Here is a 19,728-nt window from a genome sequence, read left to right as displayed (position 1 = left end):
ACACCACAGTTCAAAAGCATCAATTCTTCAGTGCTCAGCCTTCTTCACAGTCCAACTCTCACATCCATACATGACCACAGGAAAAACCATAGCCTTGACTAGATGGACCTTTGTTGGCAAAGTAATGTCTCTGCTTTTGAATATGCTGTCTAGGTTGGTCATAACTTTCCTTCCAAGGAGTAAGCGTCTTTTAATTTCATGGCTGTAGTCACCATCTGCAGTGATTTTGGAGCCCCAAAAAATAAAGTCTGACACTATTTCCACTGTTTCCCCATCTATTTCCCCATCATGGGACCGGATGCCATGATCTAAGTTTTCTGAATGTTGAGCTTTAAGCCAACTTTTTCACCCTCCACTTTCACTTTCATCAAGAGGCTTTTGAGTTCCTCTTCACTTTCTGCCATAAGGGTGGTGTCATCTGCATATCTGAGGTTATTGATATTTCTCCCAGCAATCTTGATTCCATCTTGTGTTTCTTCCAGTCCAGCGTTTCTCATGATGTACTCTGTATATAAGTTAAATAAGCAGGGTGACAATATACAGCCTTGATGTACTCTTCTTCCTATTTGGAACCAGTCTGTTGTTCCATGTGCAGTTCTAACTGTTGCTTCCTGACCTGCATACAAATTAGTTACAACAAAATTCTGGTTTTTTTTTTCCTTTATTCATACAGATTCCTTTCTCTCCTATATACTTGTATACAACTGTGATGATCTTTTTAGAACCCAAATAATATCAGGACACAGCCAACATTAACAACAGACATTTTCATAATAAATGGCTCTTGACTGCCTCCAAGATAGAATCAAACACCTTAAATACATCTACAATTTCAGCAACCATATAATATGACCCTACTTACCTCTCCAATCCCATCCCATTAGTCAGCCAGATCAGCTGAATACATGGGTTTTTGCTCCCTAACCACATCGAACACATTTTTTTCCTCTGTACTTGCACAGGCTCTCTCTTTGCCTTTTTCCAAACTTTCTCCACGATGCAGCTCAATTACCAGTTACTCTGAAATATCTCTTTTTCCCCTCTTAATGTTAAGTGCATTTTTCTTGACCATACCCCTGTGTATGTTTTGTTAATCCATTTCCATATTGACAGTTAATGATTAAGAGCATGGGCTCTGTTGGGTGGCATAAATGAGATGACTTATCAGGTCCTGCACATAGGAAGCATTCAATTAATAATGGTGGTTTAATTCTTATACCACTGTGGTGTATTTATTGCTTAGCTCTGTTTCTCCAATTATTGTCTGAGTTCTTTGATGGCACCAAATGTCCCTAATCTCTTGTGAGAACATCTGTTTACATGTATATGTTCATATATTATATAAATATATACATATAAAACTGAATAAAAATAAGTAACGGTACTTAAATAGCTAGTTGTAACATTGATAATAATTATTAGTTTAGATATTAGTAGATATATGGTGTGTACATATTTATATTTATAAGGAGAATATACTTATTCCATATCTCCCCTAATAGAATATGAATTTTTGAGAGTAGTGATTCCTTATCTTTTGGAATTTTAAGGAATTTTGGAGAAGTAAGTTGTATTTCAAAATGTATGCTTTTGAAAAATGCTTACTTTAACAAAAATCACGCTATTTTTCTACCTAATGCTTATTCCAATAGTACCTAATATAATAAACCTTTTGTTCTTGAATAAATTGAGACATTTCTCAGCACTTGTGCTCACCTTACTCCCTTACTCTGTTTAACTTCTTGCTGAACTTCTGGTTCCAAATCTCTTTTCTTCTCTCAGTATTCTTTCTTCTTAGAATTTAATTTACTTCACCATTTTTAGGTTCTCTGTAAGTAATTGCATACTTCGTCTATAGCTATAGTACAAATTTTATTGTGGGTTTCAAATCAATGTTTCTAATGTTTGATATAACTTATTGATAGGGATGTTTAATACCACTCTGAGTCAACAGGTCTGAAACATGTTTCATTACAGCTCCTCCCACCTCGGATCATCTGTGCTTTTTTGCTTCCATTGTTCCTTGAAGACAATGACAAGATGAAATCTTGGTGTCACCTTTTACTCCTTGATCTCTCTTGTAGCCAATCTTTAAGTTCTATGCATGTTCTCTTTAGAAAGAATCTTTTGTTCTGTTCTAGTTACCTTTTAAGATAATTTACCCTCATCCTGCTTATTCATATATGTATTAATAGTGTTTTCCACATGTATTGAATATATAAATCTCTTTGAAGTTCATATATTTAAAAACATTTCTTAATTACCTATTCTAGGGCCAAAGAGTGATTCCAGTTTTCTGACCTGATTTGGTACCCCTTATTATTAACATTTTGAGAATCACAGCCTCCTTCCAGAAACTGCTGGATTCTGGTGAATCTTTCCCAAAGGAAAAACATGGTGAAATTTTAAGACTTTTATTGAATTTCCTCAAGATTGTCAATAGACTATTTAAAAATTCATATATCATCATTGAAAAAGTATCTGTTTAGGGCTGGAATTAAATGGAGGCCTTCAGACACAAGACATGAGATAGTACTCTATTACCAGAACTGAAGAGGAAGACATTTCAGGTGAAAGAGAGTAATAAACTTAATGGCTAAGAATATAGGTTTTATAGTCAAAGAGAAGTCTATCCTCTATTAGAGGTTTAAACAACTTCTTCACTAGTGTGATCCCAGAATCTAAAAGCACCTTCTTAATAGTAGTTCTATACCCTTTGTTGAAGGGGTGGGTATAGATATTTAGTAAAGTTATTTAAAATCTCTGACCTTGTTTCCAAATCTGTTAAGTGAAAATAGACTTATCTATCCTATAGGAATGTTATTAGGATTAATGAAATAGCATGTGTTAAGTACGTAGTCTGGAAAATAATATGTTTTCAATGAATGGCAATTATAGAGCAAAAAAATACTAAACTACCTATTGGAATTGGTGAGACAGAAGACAGAGCAAATAGAATCTAGTGTAACTGTCATGCATCACCCACATGCATGAGAATTATTTGTGCTTATTTAAGATGTGGAATCATGGTCCCCTTCTAAGAACTCCAGAGTCTAAGTCTTTGGAGAGTTAGTGTAGGAAAACTTCATTTTGAACAAGACCTTTAGAGATTAGATTGAACATTGATGTGATGACTTTTGAGCACAAGGACTGTAGGAACTGACAGTAAACTTCTTGAAGACAAGGACAATATTTTATTCCTCTTTGTTTTTCCATTGTCTCATGAAAGCATCTAACGCTTAGGGCCAGGTACAAGGTTGGTAATCACTGATATTTGTTGATTAATGAATGTCAAAGTGACACTGACATTGGGAATATGATCATGGCGGTCACAATGTACTGAGTCTTAGAATGAGTGAAACATTTACCTAACCTCTCAGTTTATCAGTTATTTTCTTTTAACATTGGGTTACTACTACTACTAGTACTAATTACATGGTTTCTCTTCTCACTGAGTGCCCAAATTGTAAATATAAAATGATGTTACCTGAGAATGAAGTTTTATATAGTTGTGCTTATGAATATTTTTCATTTTCCCCATGTCAAATTAATTGGTGTTGTTAAAAAAAGGTCACTTGAAACCCACGTCCCTTTGACGGAACACTTTCAGCAGCTACTTACATTCATTTTTTTTAAGGAAAAGTTAAAAGTCATAATCAAAATGTAAACTGAGATGAATTAAAAATAATGCTAACTTATCCATCTCTTGTCCTTTTGTTTGAGAAATAATACAATCGTAAGCGATAGGAACCAGCCTTCAAGCTAATTTATTATAAATGTGGTCCTTTAAAACCATTGTTTATTGTATAAACATAGCCTAGTCTCATTCTTCTTAAAACTAAGCTTTTAACTCTTTAACCCTACAGTATGGATTCATCAAAAAATTTACTCCCTATGAAGCTCTTTATGATCCCAACAGTCCTGATTCCTCCAGATTGTTTTATTTCCAAACTATAAATATTTTTTTTTCACTCTTTAGTGTGGAAATTCGGCTACCTCCATATTACATGCTTACTGAAGTAGAAAACTGCCTAATCAGATAGGAAAACATTTGGCTGTGAATAAATCAGCATTTGTCGAGGATTTCAAAGTGTGAAGTTAGGCAGACAAGCATAGATCCTAAGAGCTCTGCTCTCTCTTGCTTCCCTGTAGAGAAATCAGAGGCTAGTATGACCTCCACTGCCATCTGTCTAAATACTTGAATGTGTTGTCTTGAATTAACACAACAGATCTAGTGGAGGGTGTAATTAAGATTTTATTTTTACATTTCACCACCAGGTGCTCTACAATATAAATTTATCCATTAATATGCAAATTGATTAAATTTTCCTAAGGAAAACAATGAGTCTTTAAAGATCAACTAATTCAGATCAAGAATTAAAGTTATTTTAATATGTTGACTTGTAGTGTTTATATATTTTATCCTTTGTTCCATGAGGAGTTGCTACAGATTTTCTTGAGAGTGAAAACATATGACTATATATATATATTTATGCAATAATAAAATCTAACATTGTCACTTACACTTCCTCTACATCAATAGTTAATTTACCTGCTACTAAATTGTATTAATTTCTATTGTTTTTTGTGTGACCTTTTAAAAGATCTTAACATGGTGCTTTCCGTAAAATACACCCTCAGTAAATGTCTATTTAATAAATGAAACCCACATAGGTTATTTTAATTTCCATCTAATCAGATGAAGTTCATGAACAAGGGAGAATTCTCTACAGTGTTTTCCAGCAATAAGCAATGGGACTATTTGCAAAGTTGAACTAAGAGAAACTAAATAAAAGCATAAATCTTTACTAAAGGTGATTTTCAGCTTGAGACCTGGAAAAGGAACTCAATCTGCTTCTTATTAAATACTTTTTGTGCCAATTATACATTCAAATTGATGATAAGCTCAAATGTAATATCTGTATCGGGCATTGCAATTGATGACAAACAAAAAGACTGATTTTTCTCATCCTTTCCCCCAAAACTCAAAATTTTATGAGATAGATAACTTTTTGGAAAAATTTTATTTCTGAAATAACTGTACATTTCCATTGAAGAAATGGACTGTAAATAAGCTTCCTATGGGAAGTACCTGTAATATGCTTCCTGTGGGAAGTACTTTATTTCTTTTTACTTCTAAAACCTAGCATACTTCATAGAAATGCTATAAAAGTTTACAGAATGAATGGAATTGCTGACAAGAGACTTCTTGCTCTGATTATTTGTAAGTAGCTTTTAATAGTAGACTTCGATAATGACCTATAAATGACTTCGATAATGACCTATAAATGTCTTCGATAATGACCTATAAATGCAGGTTTTAATCTGCTGAAACAGATTATTTCCAACACTAATATAAAACCCTTATCAGTAGTTTGGTAACTAAAATTGTTGATTGACATTTGACTTTGGATTTAATGTTTAGTGCATATAATAAATATCCTTAATAGGAATAGATCTATGTATATGCATTAATAATTTTGCCCTTCACATGTGTAATCTGTAAGTGGGACTAATATACTGGAATATACTATTGAAATGTCATAGAAATATTTATAACCAATTGCTTTTCAGAAAGATATGGGTAAGCCTATAGATAATTGTAAAGATCTTTCCAAATAAGAGATTCATCACATTCTTTTATACAAAAACACCCGTGGATAGATAGCTGAAAGAAAAAAGGATAAAGTGAAAAATAGAGAGGGGAAGAAAGGAAGAAAGAATGAAAGAAAATTGGATAGGAAAAAGGCAAATAATCATAGTAAACTATTAGTCTCTTATTTAATTTAGATTTGCACTGAATCTTGCCACTAATTAACCTGAAAAGTTTTGCCATTTTTAGACCGCACTTCACACATTTATTTCTCAGTAAAATATAATATGACAATAATTCTTATATCAGATGATAAATGTATTAGAAGCTGGCTTAGTTTTTCCCTTAAATACTGATGCAGTAAAACCCAGAGCCCCTCAGTGGTATGGGTCCCTCTGGAACATCAATCATGTACGATGCTGTAAGGAGAAGTCTTGGTGAGTTAGACTCAATGTCGTCACTGTAACCTACGCTCATCTGAATGCAGGTATTTTTCTACTGTGGAGATTTTATTTCACTTCACCCTCAACCCAGTCGCTCCTCAGCATTTATCATATTGTTAACACATTCATTTTTATAATGAGAATTCTGTAAAACACATGCTTTTTAGGACACATTTTCCCTATTATAATTTTTTCCTCTCAGACAGGAAGCATGGATATTTGTGCATCTCTTATTTGCAAAGAACTTTACAAATAACTATAAACTCATGCCTTCTTCCTAAAAAGTAAGTTGTTAAAAGTATATCTATTACCTTTTAATAATATGTTTCAGCATTTTAGTGCCAGTTTACAGACAGAAAAACTGCATGGTAGAAATGCAATATGATATTCTCATATTCTAAAATTGGAAAAAAAATAGAATTAAGAGTTTTAAAAATTAGATTTAGAAAGTTATCTTCCCTAACCTCAAAAGTCAGAGTGAGCTGAGAGGGGTCAATTTTCTAAGCAATATGGACAAATGAAATACTTTTCTCTTGAATTAATTACTTTTGTTGAAAGGAAGTCTTGTCATCCAACTTGAGCAACCATTAATTATTTCTGTATGCTTAATTATAAAAATCTAACCAAGACTTAAGAATCAGAAGAGTCAGTGAAATTAATTAAGAAATGTATTAAATGGACTGTTATTTTTATAAGAAATAATTTTAGACAAGACACTAATTTCGAACATTTATTTTAGTGCTTTTAGAGTTCAAGTCTAAGTGATTTTTCTATTTCAAAAGGAGATACGTTTTTCGTGTAATGTATAGTAATGAGAGAAACTTCTGAGAAGTATATCATGGAAAGAATTAATTGCAGCCAGTTCATAGTAAACAGTTAAATATTTAATTTACCACATGTACTTAGTTTGCTTAGCTTATCAGTTTACAAAGCAAAATTATTTGTTTGGTAACCCACATACTATGGAAATTTCATCATTTTTTAGGCCTCTAATCTATTCAGCTTACTCAGAGTGCAACTGGAGGGTGGATGGGACAGCGTGGGAGGTATTATGAGAATTCTCAAAAAATTTCAAAGCACTTGATGACAAGGAAACTGTATTTTCTGTTTCTAATTCTTTTCATTAAAACTGAAGTCCAGACAAACCTGTTCTAAGAGAGCATAAAGATAATTCAAGAAAGTCACCTGCCAATGGTTACCATAATTCAACCATCCCATCATCTACCCTATGATTTTGTATTTCTTTTTGTTGTTGTTTTTAGCCCCTTTATTTTAGTTATGTATCTTAATTTTTGACCTCACCAGAATGAACATTATGTTTGGACTCATTTCCCTGGCTTTACTCTCTGAGGACACTTTAGACTTATTTTTTGCCTCCACCCTTGGGAGTGACTACCAGACTCATTCCTTAATGTACCTCTTCCCTTCTGATCTCCCAATTAGAAGGTGGAAATTATATAGAGCTTCCCTTCTGAACTACACAAGACTGGAGCTCAGAAAGACACCCATGGTGTAGAGGTTCTCAGCCTTAAACTATTGACATTTTGGACCAGATACCTTTTATTTTGGGGGACTGTGCCCTCTGGGATGTTTAGCAGCACTAAAACCTATTGCGTGTGTATGTGTGTGTGTGTGCTCAGTCATATCTGACTCTTTGGGACCCCATGGACTGTAGCCTACCAGGTTCCTCTGTCTATGGGATTCTCCAGGCAAGAATCCTGGAGTGTGTTGCCATTTCTTCCTGAGTCTGTCTCGTGCATTGGCAGATGGGTTCTTTACCACTGCACCACCTGCAAAGCCCATGAAGTGCACTAATCACTAGATACAATACTATTTCCCCAGTTGAGACAGTCAAGTGTATCTCCAGACATTGCCACACATCCCTTGGGAGCATAATCACCCCCTTTTAAGAAGAGTCACCCCCACCTAAATGAAACAGTGTGGAGGCAGATTTATCTCCCCAGTACAACCCTGCTGAGCAACCACGATGTGTAAGGCACTACTGTTATGTACTGTGAAAAAATTCGAGAAGGGAGAGGTCCAGTTTCTGTCTTCACAGAACTTCTGGAATATATAGGAAATGAATACAAATAACTAGAACATAGGACAACCTGACATAAAAGTAGTAATCTCTTGATGTGTATTCAGAAAGAGGAAAATGAAATTCCCTTTGGAAAAATAAAAAAGAGTGCTTGGAAAATGTAGGTAGGTCTTGGAGGTAAAGGTTTTCCTGGTGGCTCAGACAGTAAAGAACCTACCTTCAATGCAGGAGACCCGGATTCGATCCCTGGGTCTCACAGAGATCCCTGGGTCCATGGGGTCTCACAGAGTCGGACATGACTGAGCGACTAACACACCGGAGGTGGAACATGATTGCTGTGGATCAGAATGGAACATGAAGGTGTTGAGGAAGAACTGTGAACAGCTTTGAATTCCAGATGTTTGGACTTTTGTTCATTATGAAGATACTTTCATTTAAGTTTGTTTTATTTTTGATGAAGGGAAATGATATGATGAAACTCATGGCCCCTGTTCTCTTACTTTTACATTTAACTCGTTTCTACACCCACCATAAATTGCGGGTAGAAAAATAAGGAGTTTGTGACCAGTTCAACAAATCCAGTCCAGAGTACTTCTGCTGGGTAAATGTTAATTGATAGAATGCTGCTGCTGCTGCTGCTAAGTCGCTTCAGTCGTATTCGACTCTCTGCGACCCCATATATGGCAGCCTAGCAGGCTCCCCCGTCCCTGGGATTCTCCAGGCAAGAACACTGGAGTGGGTTGCCATTTCCTTCTCCAATGTATGAAAGTGAAAAGTGAAAGTGAAGTCGCTCAGTCGTGTCCGACCCTCGGCGACCCCATGGACTGCAGCCTTCCCGGCTCCTCCATCCATGAGATTTTCCAGGCAAGAGTACTGGAGTGGGGTGCCATTGCCTTCTCCAATTGATAGAATGGATGGAACTTATAAAATCGTTACTTTTATTATTTATTCATTTTTAATAGTTTATTATGAAACAAGTAAAACAGCTTAAGAAATAATCTTGTTGGAAAACAATGATTTCAAGAAATAGGCAGAAAAATATTAAAGTTACTATCTTTGAAGATTGGATGGGAAATTAGCATCCAAGTTTTATAATATTGAAACTAAAAGCACAATATAAATAAGGAAGGCAAAGGATATAATCTAAAGCTGTCTGTTTAAGACATTGATTCTTAACCTCTGGGGACTAAAGGATCCCTTTGAGTATACTATGAAAGTGATAGTTTCCCCAAGAAAAATACCAATAGTCACATACTCATAAAATCTGGTAAGACACTTGCGGGTGTTCTTGGCCTTCTGAAGCCCGTACATGGCCTTTCTAGGCATCCATGGCCCTCGGGTTATAAAAAACCCTGACAGCAAACTGCAGCTACAAAACGTAGACCATTGTTTCAGAGATCTAAGAAACTTTAGAAGTGCCTAAAACAACTGGAGAATCCCAGGGATGGGGGAGCCTGGTGGGCTGTTGTCTCTGGGGTCGCACAGAGTCGGACGCGACTGAAGCGACTTAGCAGCAGCAAAACAACCATAAGCACAATTTAGACGCTGAAATTCCTGGGCTCTTTATAAATACCTGGATTTCATTTTGAAATGTAGTCAGAAAGCATTTAGTTAGCATTTCCCAGTAAAGTTCTAAAAATGTAGATTACTTTTATTTGATGGGAAAAGTGCTGTATCTTTTAAAAGCAACATGAGAGAGCAATAGAAGGATTAGAGTTGAAACTGAGAAGACTTTAGGGCTCCTTCCAAGACATTTAAACTTGGACTAGTAATTTAGCTTCCCTGAGCTTCAGTTTTATGCTTTGTGATAATACAGTCTTGTACTATCTTATTTTTAAGTCCTCTATATGGTCTAAAATTTCATAATTTAAATTAAATCATCTACATCTAAAAAGACAAGATAAATAACTTCTAAAAAATGAGAAGAGCTCCAATTATTTTCACAATAACATATTATCAGGAAGTGATTCAAAGCTGGACATAGTTGAATTGCTAAACGACTGAATTTGCAGAAGTGGGCGATAATTAAGTTGTTACACTCAGTCCTAATTAATTATTAATGACTTCTCCATGACTTTGAATCAGAAGGGTTTTTTTCAGGAGAGGTTCTGACTGGGCTGTCTGAATGATGAATCATCTCCCACACCGAGGTGGTCTTCCCCGGCTCCAAGGTACTCATAGGAACTACCAGGAAATTTGACTGTGGTTGCCTGTGTTGTACTTGGCATTTTACTTAAAAAAAAAAACAACAAAAAAACTCGCTTTCAATATTGATATCACCATGCTTTAGCCTGCAGAAGCAAAAGATTTTCTTTGAGGAAAAGTGCTTGACATTAAAAAAAACAGTGCCCTCAGCCAAGGCTCTCATCATGTGAATTCACTCACCATTTGTGTGGATTTAAATGTGGCTGCACACACACCAGGACCAGGGATCAGAAATGCATCTGGGTAGCAGAAGCCGGGTAGTGTGGCCTCCTCCACCCCCTTTTGTTGTCTGTTTTTGTAACATATGTTAGCCACCAAAGAGACAAACAAGGATAAATGCTTTTCTCCTTTCCCATCTGGTTCTCTGCCAGAGATACAGGGCCTGTGCAAAGCATCAGATTTCAATGTCCTGACTGCTGAGAAATCCCACTTTTTTGTTCTCTATCCATCACCATTCTTCTTCTCAACAAATGTTTTTCCATCAAGTACAAAGCAATGGAGTCCAATAAAATCCAGGGTTGTTTCCACTAACTCCCCTTCCAATTCCTGGTCATTAATAATGCATTTGTAGGATAATATTTTTGCACCTTATTTCATAGAACTGTGGTCTGATATAAGGGCTATATATCCACAATATTTTGAACTCCTGAAACTAAAAATTACAGAGTTTTTCATATATAAATAAGTTCTGGTCTATGAATCAACCAAAAAGTCTGTTGTTTGGACCTCATAATACATTTCTTATGGAAATAACTTGGAAAATGACACTAGAACTATAGATTAGAAAAGAGAGACAAGAAGAGAGAGAGGAGCCTAAATCAACATACACTACATAATATTATACATCCTTTGCATTGCAAACATTTGTATTCTTTGCATGTCTGTTCCGTAATGGAAACCAAGAAGCCCTTAGAAGCTGGTCAGCAGGGTACGGGGCAAGGATTGTTTCTTTCAGGTGTGTAAACAGTGAGTCTCATAAGGAGATGTTGGTTGCACCTGCCACATGGAGAGTTGCGGCATCGTTGAGGCAGTGCTGCTGTTTCTTCTACATTAGGAACCTTCAGAACCCCACAAGCTGAGGATTGTGTGGCTGCTGCGACTGTCCACATTTGCAATTTTAAATTGTAAATTGGATGTTTCAGTATCAGAGGTTGCCAAAATGTGATTAAACTCTGCTACACAAAGAGTTATAATCTAGAAGTTTTGTTTGGAACTGTAGGGATCTATTAATATTTTCAACTGGTTAAATGAGCATGACTGTATAATACCAGAGTAGTAATTTCTCTTATTAAACATTTTCAAGCATTCAGAAAATGAGAGAGAATAATACACGGAATCTTCATAGCTCTATCACTTCAATTTAAAAATCATTATGATATCGTATATTAACCTATAGTGGAAAAGAATATGAAAAAGGATATGTCTACCTGAATCACTTTGCTGTACGTCTGAAACTAACACAACATTGTGAATCAACTATATTTCAATAAAAACAATGATTTTGATGCATTTTCATTAGTTATTTTTTTCCTTCTAATTGCCAAATATAATGCAGCAAAACCTAGATTTCATGTCATGTATACTTTAGTTATACAACTCAGAAAGCAACTACATTTTCTTATGTAGTGACAATGACATTGTAACTCTTAATAAAAGTATTTTTATTATGTCATACCATGTTTATAATCAATTTTCTCTCCTTGCCTATAAAATATACTTTATATTTGGTTTGTTATCTAAACAGGATTCCCCACAATACATTTGGGTGTTATGTATCTTAAATATCTTTGTGTTTGGAGCAGTCCCATTTCCCTATTTTTTCCTTCTACCATTGACTTGTTGCCAAATCTATGTCAGTGTCATTATTGTCAGTGATGTTTTTTCCCCTTAAGAAGTATTTAACATGTTACTTTATTCCTTATATTAAGGTATCCTTTAAAGGGACATTAACTTTGGAGGTGAGCAACCTCTTAAAATATCATTACAGTGTACTGATTTTGTAATATGTAGATTCTAACAGATCATTTAGATTATGATTAAAGAAAAGTAAAAGACTGTTATCTCCCATCATTGATGGAAGAAAGAATAATGTGATCGAGATTAAAAGAGTTGCCACATTGTTTAATATTAATCATATACCATAACAAATGTTTTATATATGGCCTGCTCTTTTTAATGCTACTTATCTGGTTTCTACATTTCTTGAAGACTCTGGCACAAGGGATTCTTACTGAGAAATGTTGGGAGAGAACATTAGAGAATTCTAGACCAAATTTCAGAGTCTTTAATTTTAAAAAAAGGCCCCTTTACATATTTGACTTTGAAATATGCCTCAAAAATGGACTGCAAAATGGGGCGTCTACAGTCAGAGAACATTTAGGCATCTACTTGAATAAGCAAGGACCACCCTTGCGACTGCAATAGTAAGTTGCTACATGACTGATTATTTGGTGAAAACTCCAGAAAATGAATGTAATACTTGGTTTTCTTTCCCCTGGTTATGCTTTGTTATTATTAGTCAACAAAGAATAGTTGATAGTGAATAGCATAAAAGACATAAAACCTGAAAGTGTGCCTTGGCAATAGTAGCATTTGTAATCCTCAGAACACTATTATGTGGTTACTAAAGTGGAAGTGTTAGTTCTGTGTCCCACTCTTTGTGACCCCGACGGACTGTAGCCTGCTAGGCTCCTCTGCCCGTGGAATTCAGGCAAGAATATTGGGGTGGGTTGCCATTTCGCTCCCCCTGAAGATCTTCCCAACCCAGGGATCAAAGCTGGCTCTCCTGCATTGCAGACAGATTCTTTACTGTCTGAGCCACCAGGGAAGCCAGGTACTATTATTATTCCCATTTTAAAGGTAAGGAAACTGAGTTAGAAAAACTTTAAGTAATTTCCCCAGTACCACATAATAATAAATAGAGGATTCAGGAACTGAACTGAGGCAATCAAGCTCTTAACCTCACTACTATGCTCTATTGTCTCTTTGAATATATGATGAGCTTATTGCTATCTTTATGTAAACAATAGAAGATAGAGAAATTTCTTCTGACTCTGAAAATTGCAACATTTTATAACCCATGTGGAATTTTAATGTGAGTACTTAAATATTACATATAATTTAATAATAACTATGTTCCTTTTATTTTAAAAAGGTCATCGATAACCTTGGTCCTTTGGAACTGATTCTTAATACTCCTAGCCATCATAGAGTTCATCACGGTGAGGAAATTTGATCTTTTCTTCTTCATTTCTTAAAAAAATGATATTACTTTGTATCATTTCATCACAATTACCCAACCTAGTCACCACATATTTTATAAATAGGCATTTGCTTCTTCTTTTGTAGCTGGACAAACCTCATCTTCAAAGCAAGGATTGGAGGAAAAAAAGCAAACAAAACAACCAAAAAACCTTTATATGTCTGGCTTTTAGATTTTCCTCTTTGCTTAGATCTCCTCAGATGTAGTGGGAAAAAGAGTTAACCAGACGCTGGAGTACACACTTCATAGAATCTAGGGTTGTCAGTGAAAAGATATTTTTAGGAATATCATTGTTTCAAAAGTATAACTTCCTTTTTTTAAAAAAAACTTAATATTTTGTCTCACAGGCAGAAACCGTTATTGTATAGACAAAAATTTTGCTGGAACTCTTATTATATGGGATAGAATTTTTGGTAAGTAAAAAGTACAAGCATTTAAAAAATTAAATTAACTCCTTAATTCACAGAAAGTCAAAGATCATATCATTATTATTTGTCTTCCAGGGACATTTGAGGCAGAAAATGAAAAAGTTGTATATGGTCTAACACATCCCATTAATACATTTGAACCTTTCAAGGTGCAGGTAATGTTATTGATTTTATTCTTTCTGAATTGATTACATCTTCTTATAAATTTTATATTTGAAAGAAAATTTAGTTACTTAAAGGTAAAAGTACATTACATCAACCTGAAAAACAAACTACTTTAGCTGTAGAAGAATTTGAAAATAACTCTGGCACTCCAAGACTTGAATCAAATTAGGTCGAATAAATTTGAAAACAATTCATTGCCACAATTTTTAAAGATGTCTGTTACCTAGAATTAAAAGAAATAGTTCTAATGAGGTGGATGAAACTGGAGCCTATTATACAGAGTGAAGTAAGCCAGAAGGAAAAACACCAATACAGTATACTAACGCATATATATGGAATTTAGAAAGATGGTAACGATAACCCTGTATACGAGACAGCAAAAGAGACACTGATGTATAGAACAGGATTATGGACTCTGTGGGAGAAGGAGAGGGTGGGAAGATTTGGGAGAATGGCATTGAAACATGTGAAATGTCATGTATGAAACGAGATGCCAGTCCAGGTTCAATGCACGATGCTGGATGCTTGGGGCTGGTGCACTGGGACGACCCAGAGGGATGGTATGGGGAGGGAGGAGGGAGGAGGGTTCAGGATGGGGAACACATGAGAAATAAAGGAATAAAAAATTAAAAAAAAATAAAAATAAAAAATAAAATAAAATAAAAGAAATAGTTCTTTAGCAACATACCTCTCAGAATAGACCTGAAATATATTCGTGTATTCAGAAGGAGTGGTAGTAAAATGTATAATTAAGGCTGATCCCAGAGTAAGAAAAATATTTGCTTCAAGGCTACATGACTCTGGTTAGAAATTCAAGGTGAGGCCTTTGCCCTCCTCTTCGTGGACTGAGGTGTCAAGAGCTATTATGGGTGGGTTAGGTCTGCACATTACCTCACCTGCTAAGACTCTTTGCCCTGGACCAGTTTTCTGTCAGACATGTGGTATTGGTTGTTCGCTGGTCTCAATGGTTGGCACTAGAGAGATGAGGAATGTCTGTGAAGCTCTGATCCGTCAGCAGCAGACCACCGCAAACACTCCCTGGGGTCAGGACTAATAAATGAGAAAAAGATAAGAATACTTGAAAACCTGAAGAGGTCAGTCAATGACAGCTCTGTCCAGGGGACTGGATATACAGCATTTAGAAAGGGAGAAAGTGCAGGTTCATGTTAGGTCTGCTTTACAAACCTACTTCCTCAAAGTTTTTAAAGTTAAAGTAAGAAAATTGACATTTATTGGGCTTTGACTATATGCAGGGCATTACTAACAGCACAAATATTTAACCATTGTTAAAGCTTACTAAGGTTTATCTTCTGTTTAGATCAGTTCAGTCATTCAGTTGTGTCTGACTGTTTGCGACCCCATGGACTGCAGCACGCCAGGTCTCCCTGTCCATCACCAACTACCAGAGTTTACACAGACTCATGTCCATTGAGTCGGTGATGCCATCCAACCATCTCATCCTCCGTCGTCACCTTCTCCTCCTGCCTTCAATCTTTCCCAGCATCAGGGTCTTTTCAAATGAGTCAGTTCTTCACATGAGGAGGCCAAAGTATTAGAGTTTGAGCTTCAGCATCAGTCTTTCCAATGAATATTCAGGACTGATTTCTTTTAGGATCGAATGGTTGGATCTCCTTGCAGTCCAAGGGACTCTCAAGAGTCTTCTCCAACACCACAGTTCAAAATCATCAATTCTTTAGCGCTCAGCTTTCTTTATAGTCGAACTCTCACATCCATACATGACCACTGGAAAAACCATAGCCTTGACTAGACGGATCTTTGTTTGCGCAGTGATGTCTCTGCTTTTTAATATGCTGTGTAGGTTGGTCAGAACCTTCCTTCCAAGGAGTAAGTGTCTTTTAATTTCATGGCCGCAATCACCATCTGCAATGATTTTGGAGCCCTCCCAAAATAAAGTCTGTCATTGTTTCCATTGTTTCCCATCTATTTCCCATGAAGTGATGGGACCAGATGCCATGATCTTAGTTTTCTGAATGTTGAGCTTTAAGCCAACTTTTTCACTCTCCACTTTCACTTTCATCAAGAGGCTCTTTAGTTCTTCTTCACTTTCTGCCATAAGGGTGGTGTCATCTGCATACCTGAGGTTATTGATATTTTTCCGGGCAATCTTGATTCCAGCTTGTGCTTCTTCCAGCCCAGGGTTTCTCATGATGTACTCTGCATATAAGTTAAATAAGCAGGGTGACAATATACAGCCTTGATGTACTCCTTTTCCTCTTTGGAACTAGTCTGTTGTTCTATGTCCAGTTCTAACTGTTGCTTCCTGACCTGCATACAGGTTTCTCAAGAGGCAGATCAGGTGGCCTGGTATTCCCATCTCTTTCATATCTTCTGTTATCCCTCATATCTTCTGTTAGCCTCAGTTTTTTGTTGTTGTTGTTTTGTTTTGTTTTTTGGTGGATAAAACAGATTTCCAGGATTTAAATAATTCCTCCAACTATTCACAGTTTGTCAGATTCAAACCTAGAAGTAGAGTGGGTGGGTTGAAGGCCCAGTTCCAAACTTGATTAACTCAATTTTATGGAAAAGGCTGTCATAAATTGACTTCACCTTTCAAATGAAAGGCATTTTTATGTCACCATTCAGAAGAGAAAAGTTGATTATTTCTCTTCTTTATTCTCAACTAATTGTATTTTTTGTCTCTCTCACTTTCTCACTCTTAGATGCTACTAAGAATGTGATAGATTATTTTTTTTTTCAGGAAGATATTAGCAAATATTTCCAGGTAACTTTTAAGAAATATTTCTAGGTACTTTCTTTATAGAACTGAAGTCAAGTTTTGAGATAATAGACTTAGATCCACTTCTTCTTTGGGTGTGGTCTTCTCTTCATAATGTAGAAATTAAAAAGGAAATACAACTTAGTCTCTGTCCTCTACGAGAGAGCCTTTCAAACCTAATGTGCATATGAATCATGGGAGGATCTGATTAAAGGATGGGTTCAGTAGATCTGAATTCCATCCAAGACCCTGTGTTTCTAACAAGCTCCCAGGAGATGCAGACACTGCTGGTTGATGGTGATCCTTTAACTAGCAAGACTTGGGGAGTGTACATATGGAGGAAAAGGGGCTCTTATTCGAGATACAATAAGAGGTTGAAAACTGCATGGCATGAGCTGCACAAGGAATTGGATGATTAGGTTTTGAGGACACAATATTCAGACAATCACAGGTCTTTATGGGCTGCTGCTGAATCTGTGTTCAATAATCCAGGCTTCTGCCCTCAAATAAAATTTCCTTTAGCATAATAATTGTCAGAACTGTCTCTAAGGCTTAGTCTTCTCATACTCCCTTATATTGTCAGAAATACCAAATCAGGAAATTGTAATAATTAGGTGTTCCTCAACTTACAAAATTGCATATCTACTTTCACTTGTATTGCTCTGTATTTAGCTAATTTTCTCACCTTCCCATCAGAGGATTCAAAAGCAACTTAGAATGGCCCCTGTTAGATAGAGAGGGCTTCTTTTTTCCTCCTTTATTTTTAAGTGTAGATCATTCATTTTGCTTTCCTTTGGGGTCCAGGAATTTCAGGCCATTGGCAAAGAAATAAGTGAGAAAGTGCTCCTTATTTAAAAACATTACCATGTATTTCTCACGGCTTGTGTCTAGAATGATAGTAATACAATTGCAGTCAATTTTTAAAATAGCAAAACAGGTAAGTGTATTAATGTGTGTCATGCCATTAATTTTCTGTGTTATTATTATTTTATTACAAAGCCTCAACTAAATCCTGCATTGTTCCTTAATTGCTTTAGATTCCTTATTGTAATATTTCAAGTAATTTTAAAAGCCATTTTTATAATGTTAGCAGTTTAAATTCTGTAAGAGATCATGAAAATACACATGAGATCACAAAGTCTGATAGAACCAAAACTTCTTTCTGCATTAATTTATTACTACACTTACAACAGAACTCATTTTTAGAGTTTATAGCTGATGCCCGATATCTAGGACTATTTTTAATTCTATGATGTATTATTATAACATGTGTGGTATATATAGCTAATTATCATGAGTACTTGTCATGCATTTGCATACTTTATACCTATCAAGTGTATTTTATTTAAAGAATGTGAATTGCTGCTATAAGGCTCAAGGTAAACTTTTGACTCAGTAAACTTTTTTCTTATTACAGAATATGAAAAATACTTACAAATCTACCCTCAGAAATGGCACTGAAATTTTTTTCTTAATGTGATATGTTCACCTGTAATTCAATATAGTAAATAAAATTCTTTTAAAAATATATAGTGGATATGCATATTTATATGATTCTAGTTCAACTTTCAGAACTGTTTAGCAAGTCTAGAAAAGATGTCATTCAACATGGCTTGTTGAGTGCGCATGCTGCTAGTTAATACCATTGGAAGTAAAGTCTCTGAACTCATTTTTGTATTCTTTGTTGATTTTCTAAACCTTTGCCATATTTTAAAATTTCAGATTTTGTGGAGTTTCAGAAATATTGATAAGAATACATATAAGCATAAAGGTATATAGAATGCATAGAATAAATTTCAATTTATAACACAATTGCATATTAATCATCATTAGCAAATTATATATAACTATATATTAAAGAATAATTTATAAATTGCATTATACAATAAAATAAAACACATGACTTAACATATGTAACCTTTTTGTTATAGGTTTTCCTTATTTCAAATGAATTATATTTTTATTCTTCTAGTTCCATCATTTAGTTAACATATGGACTACATTCTGGGCCACGCCTGGGTTCTTCAATAAGTTTTCTGTCATATTTAAAGGACCAGGATGGAGTCCAGGTAAACCAAGACTTGGACTGATTGAAGAAATCCCAGAGGTAAATAGTGTTCATGAATTTAACAATGGCAAAGATTAATTTCCTATTGTCAGGTCTTCAGCCAGCCTGTAATTCATGCTGACTTCATGCAGATCTGAAAAAAGATGTTTCCTGAGGCAGATGCAGTGACGCAATGTGTAACTTAATGAGTGGACACCACCTAGGGGCCAATAAGAGGGGTGCCGTCTCCCAGACTGATGCTGCCTCTTCCTAGGGAGCATGGTTTGGGGCAGAGCACCAGAGACTGGTTTTCTTGGCTCAGACCCACAGCCGAGAGCCTTTGTGTACTGCAGAAACCACACAGACACTTGTGGGTCCATCACAGAACCTAGAATGCGAGAGATGGAGGGAGCCTTTTGGATGATTCTGTCCAGTCTTCATTTGTCCATGAAAGATTGAGATCTCCAGAATTGAAGGTCTAAAGCCACACCAAAATGATGCGGTTATTGGATTAGACCACAACTTTATTCATTCCATCATGGAGTAGTAGCATTAAATGCAGAAATCCGTTAAAACTAAAACATTAAGCAAAGCGGAGATGTAAAACATAGAAATCCAAATGAAAAATTGAGTTTCAATATGGAATTCCTCTGATGAAAAAGGAATTTCTTTCCATCATTTAGTGTATATATTTTGATTGCTTATCAAGATAACTGTCATTAATAGTAATGCAAAAACAATAAGCTACTCTTGATTTCAGAGATAATTATAAGAGTTAGCCAGTATTTCAAGGAAATGAAAATCATG

At 35.5% G+C, this 19,728-nt stretch overlaps 1 protein-coding gene across 1 annotated transcript in view; it reads left to right on the top strand.

The window, feature by feature from the left end:
• The window catches only part of AGMO (alkylglycerol monooxygenase), a 214,853-nt gene that overhangs the window by 169,839 nt on the left and 25,286 nt on the right, over positions 1 to 19,728 (top strand). The window contains exons 6-9 of the mRNA XM_010862154.1: positions 13,437 to 13,503; positions 13,892 to 13,957; positions 14,048 to 14,127; positions 18,847 to 18,981. Coding sequence (XP_010860456.1) covers positions 13,437 to 13,503; positions 13,892 to 13,957; positions 14,048 to 14,127; positions 18,847 to 18,981 — 348 coding nt within the window. The remainder of the gene's footprint in view (positions 1 to 13,436; positions 13,504 to 13,891; positions 13,958 to 14,047; positions 14,128 to 18,846; positions 18,982 to 19,728) is intronic.

The sequence above is a fragment of the Bison bison genome, unplaced genomic scaffold (genome assembly GCF_000754665.1).
Source record: "Bison bison bison isolate TAMUID 2011002044 unplaced genomic scaffold, Bison_UMD1.0 scf7180017864479, whole genome shotgun sequence".
In the NCBI taxonomy this organism is placed as follows: domain Eukaryota; kingdom Metazoa; phylum Chordata; class Mammalia; order Artiodactyla; family Bovidae; genus Bison; species Bison bison.
This window is presented reverse-complemented; position numbering and strand designations above follow the sequence as displayed.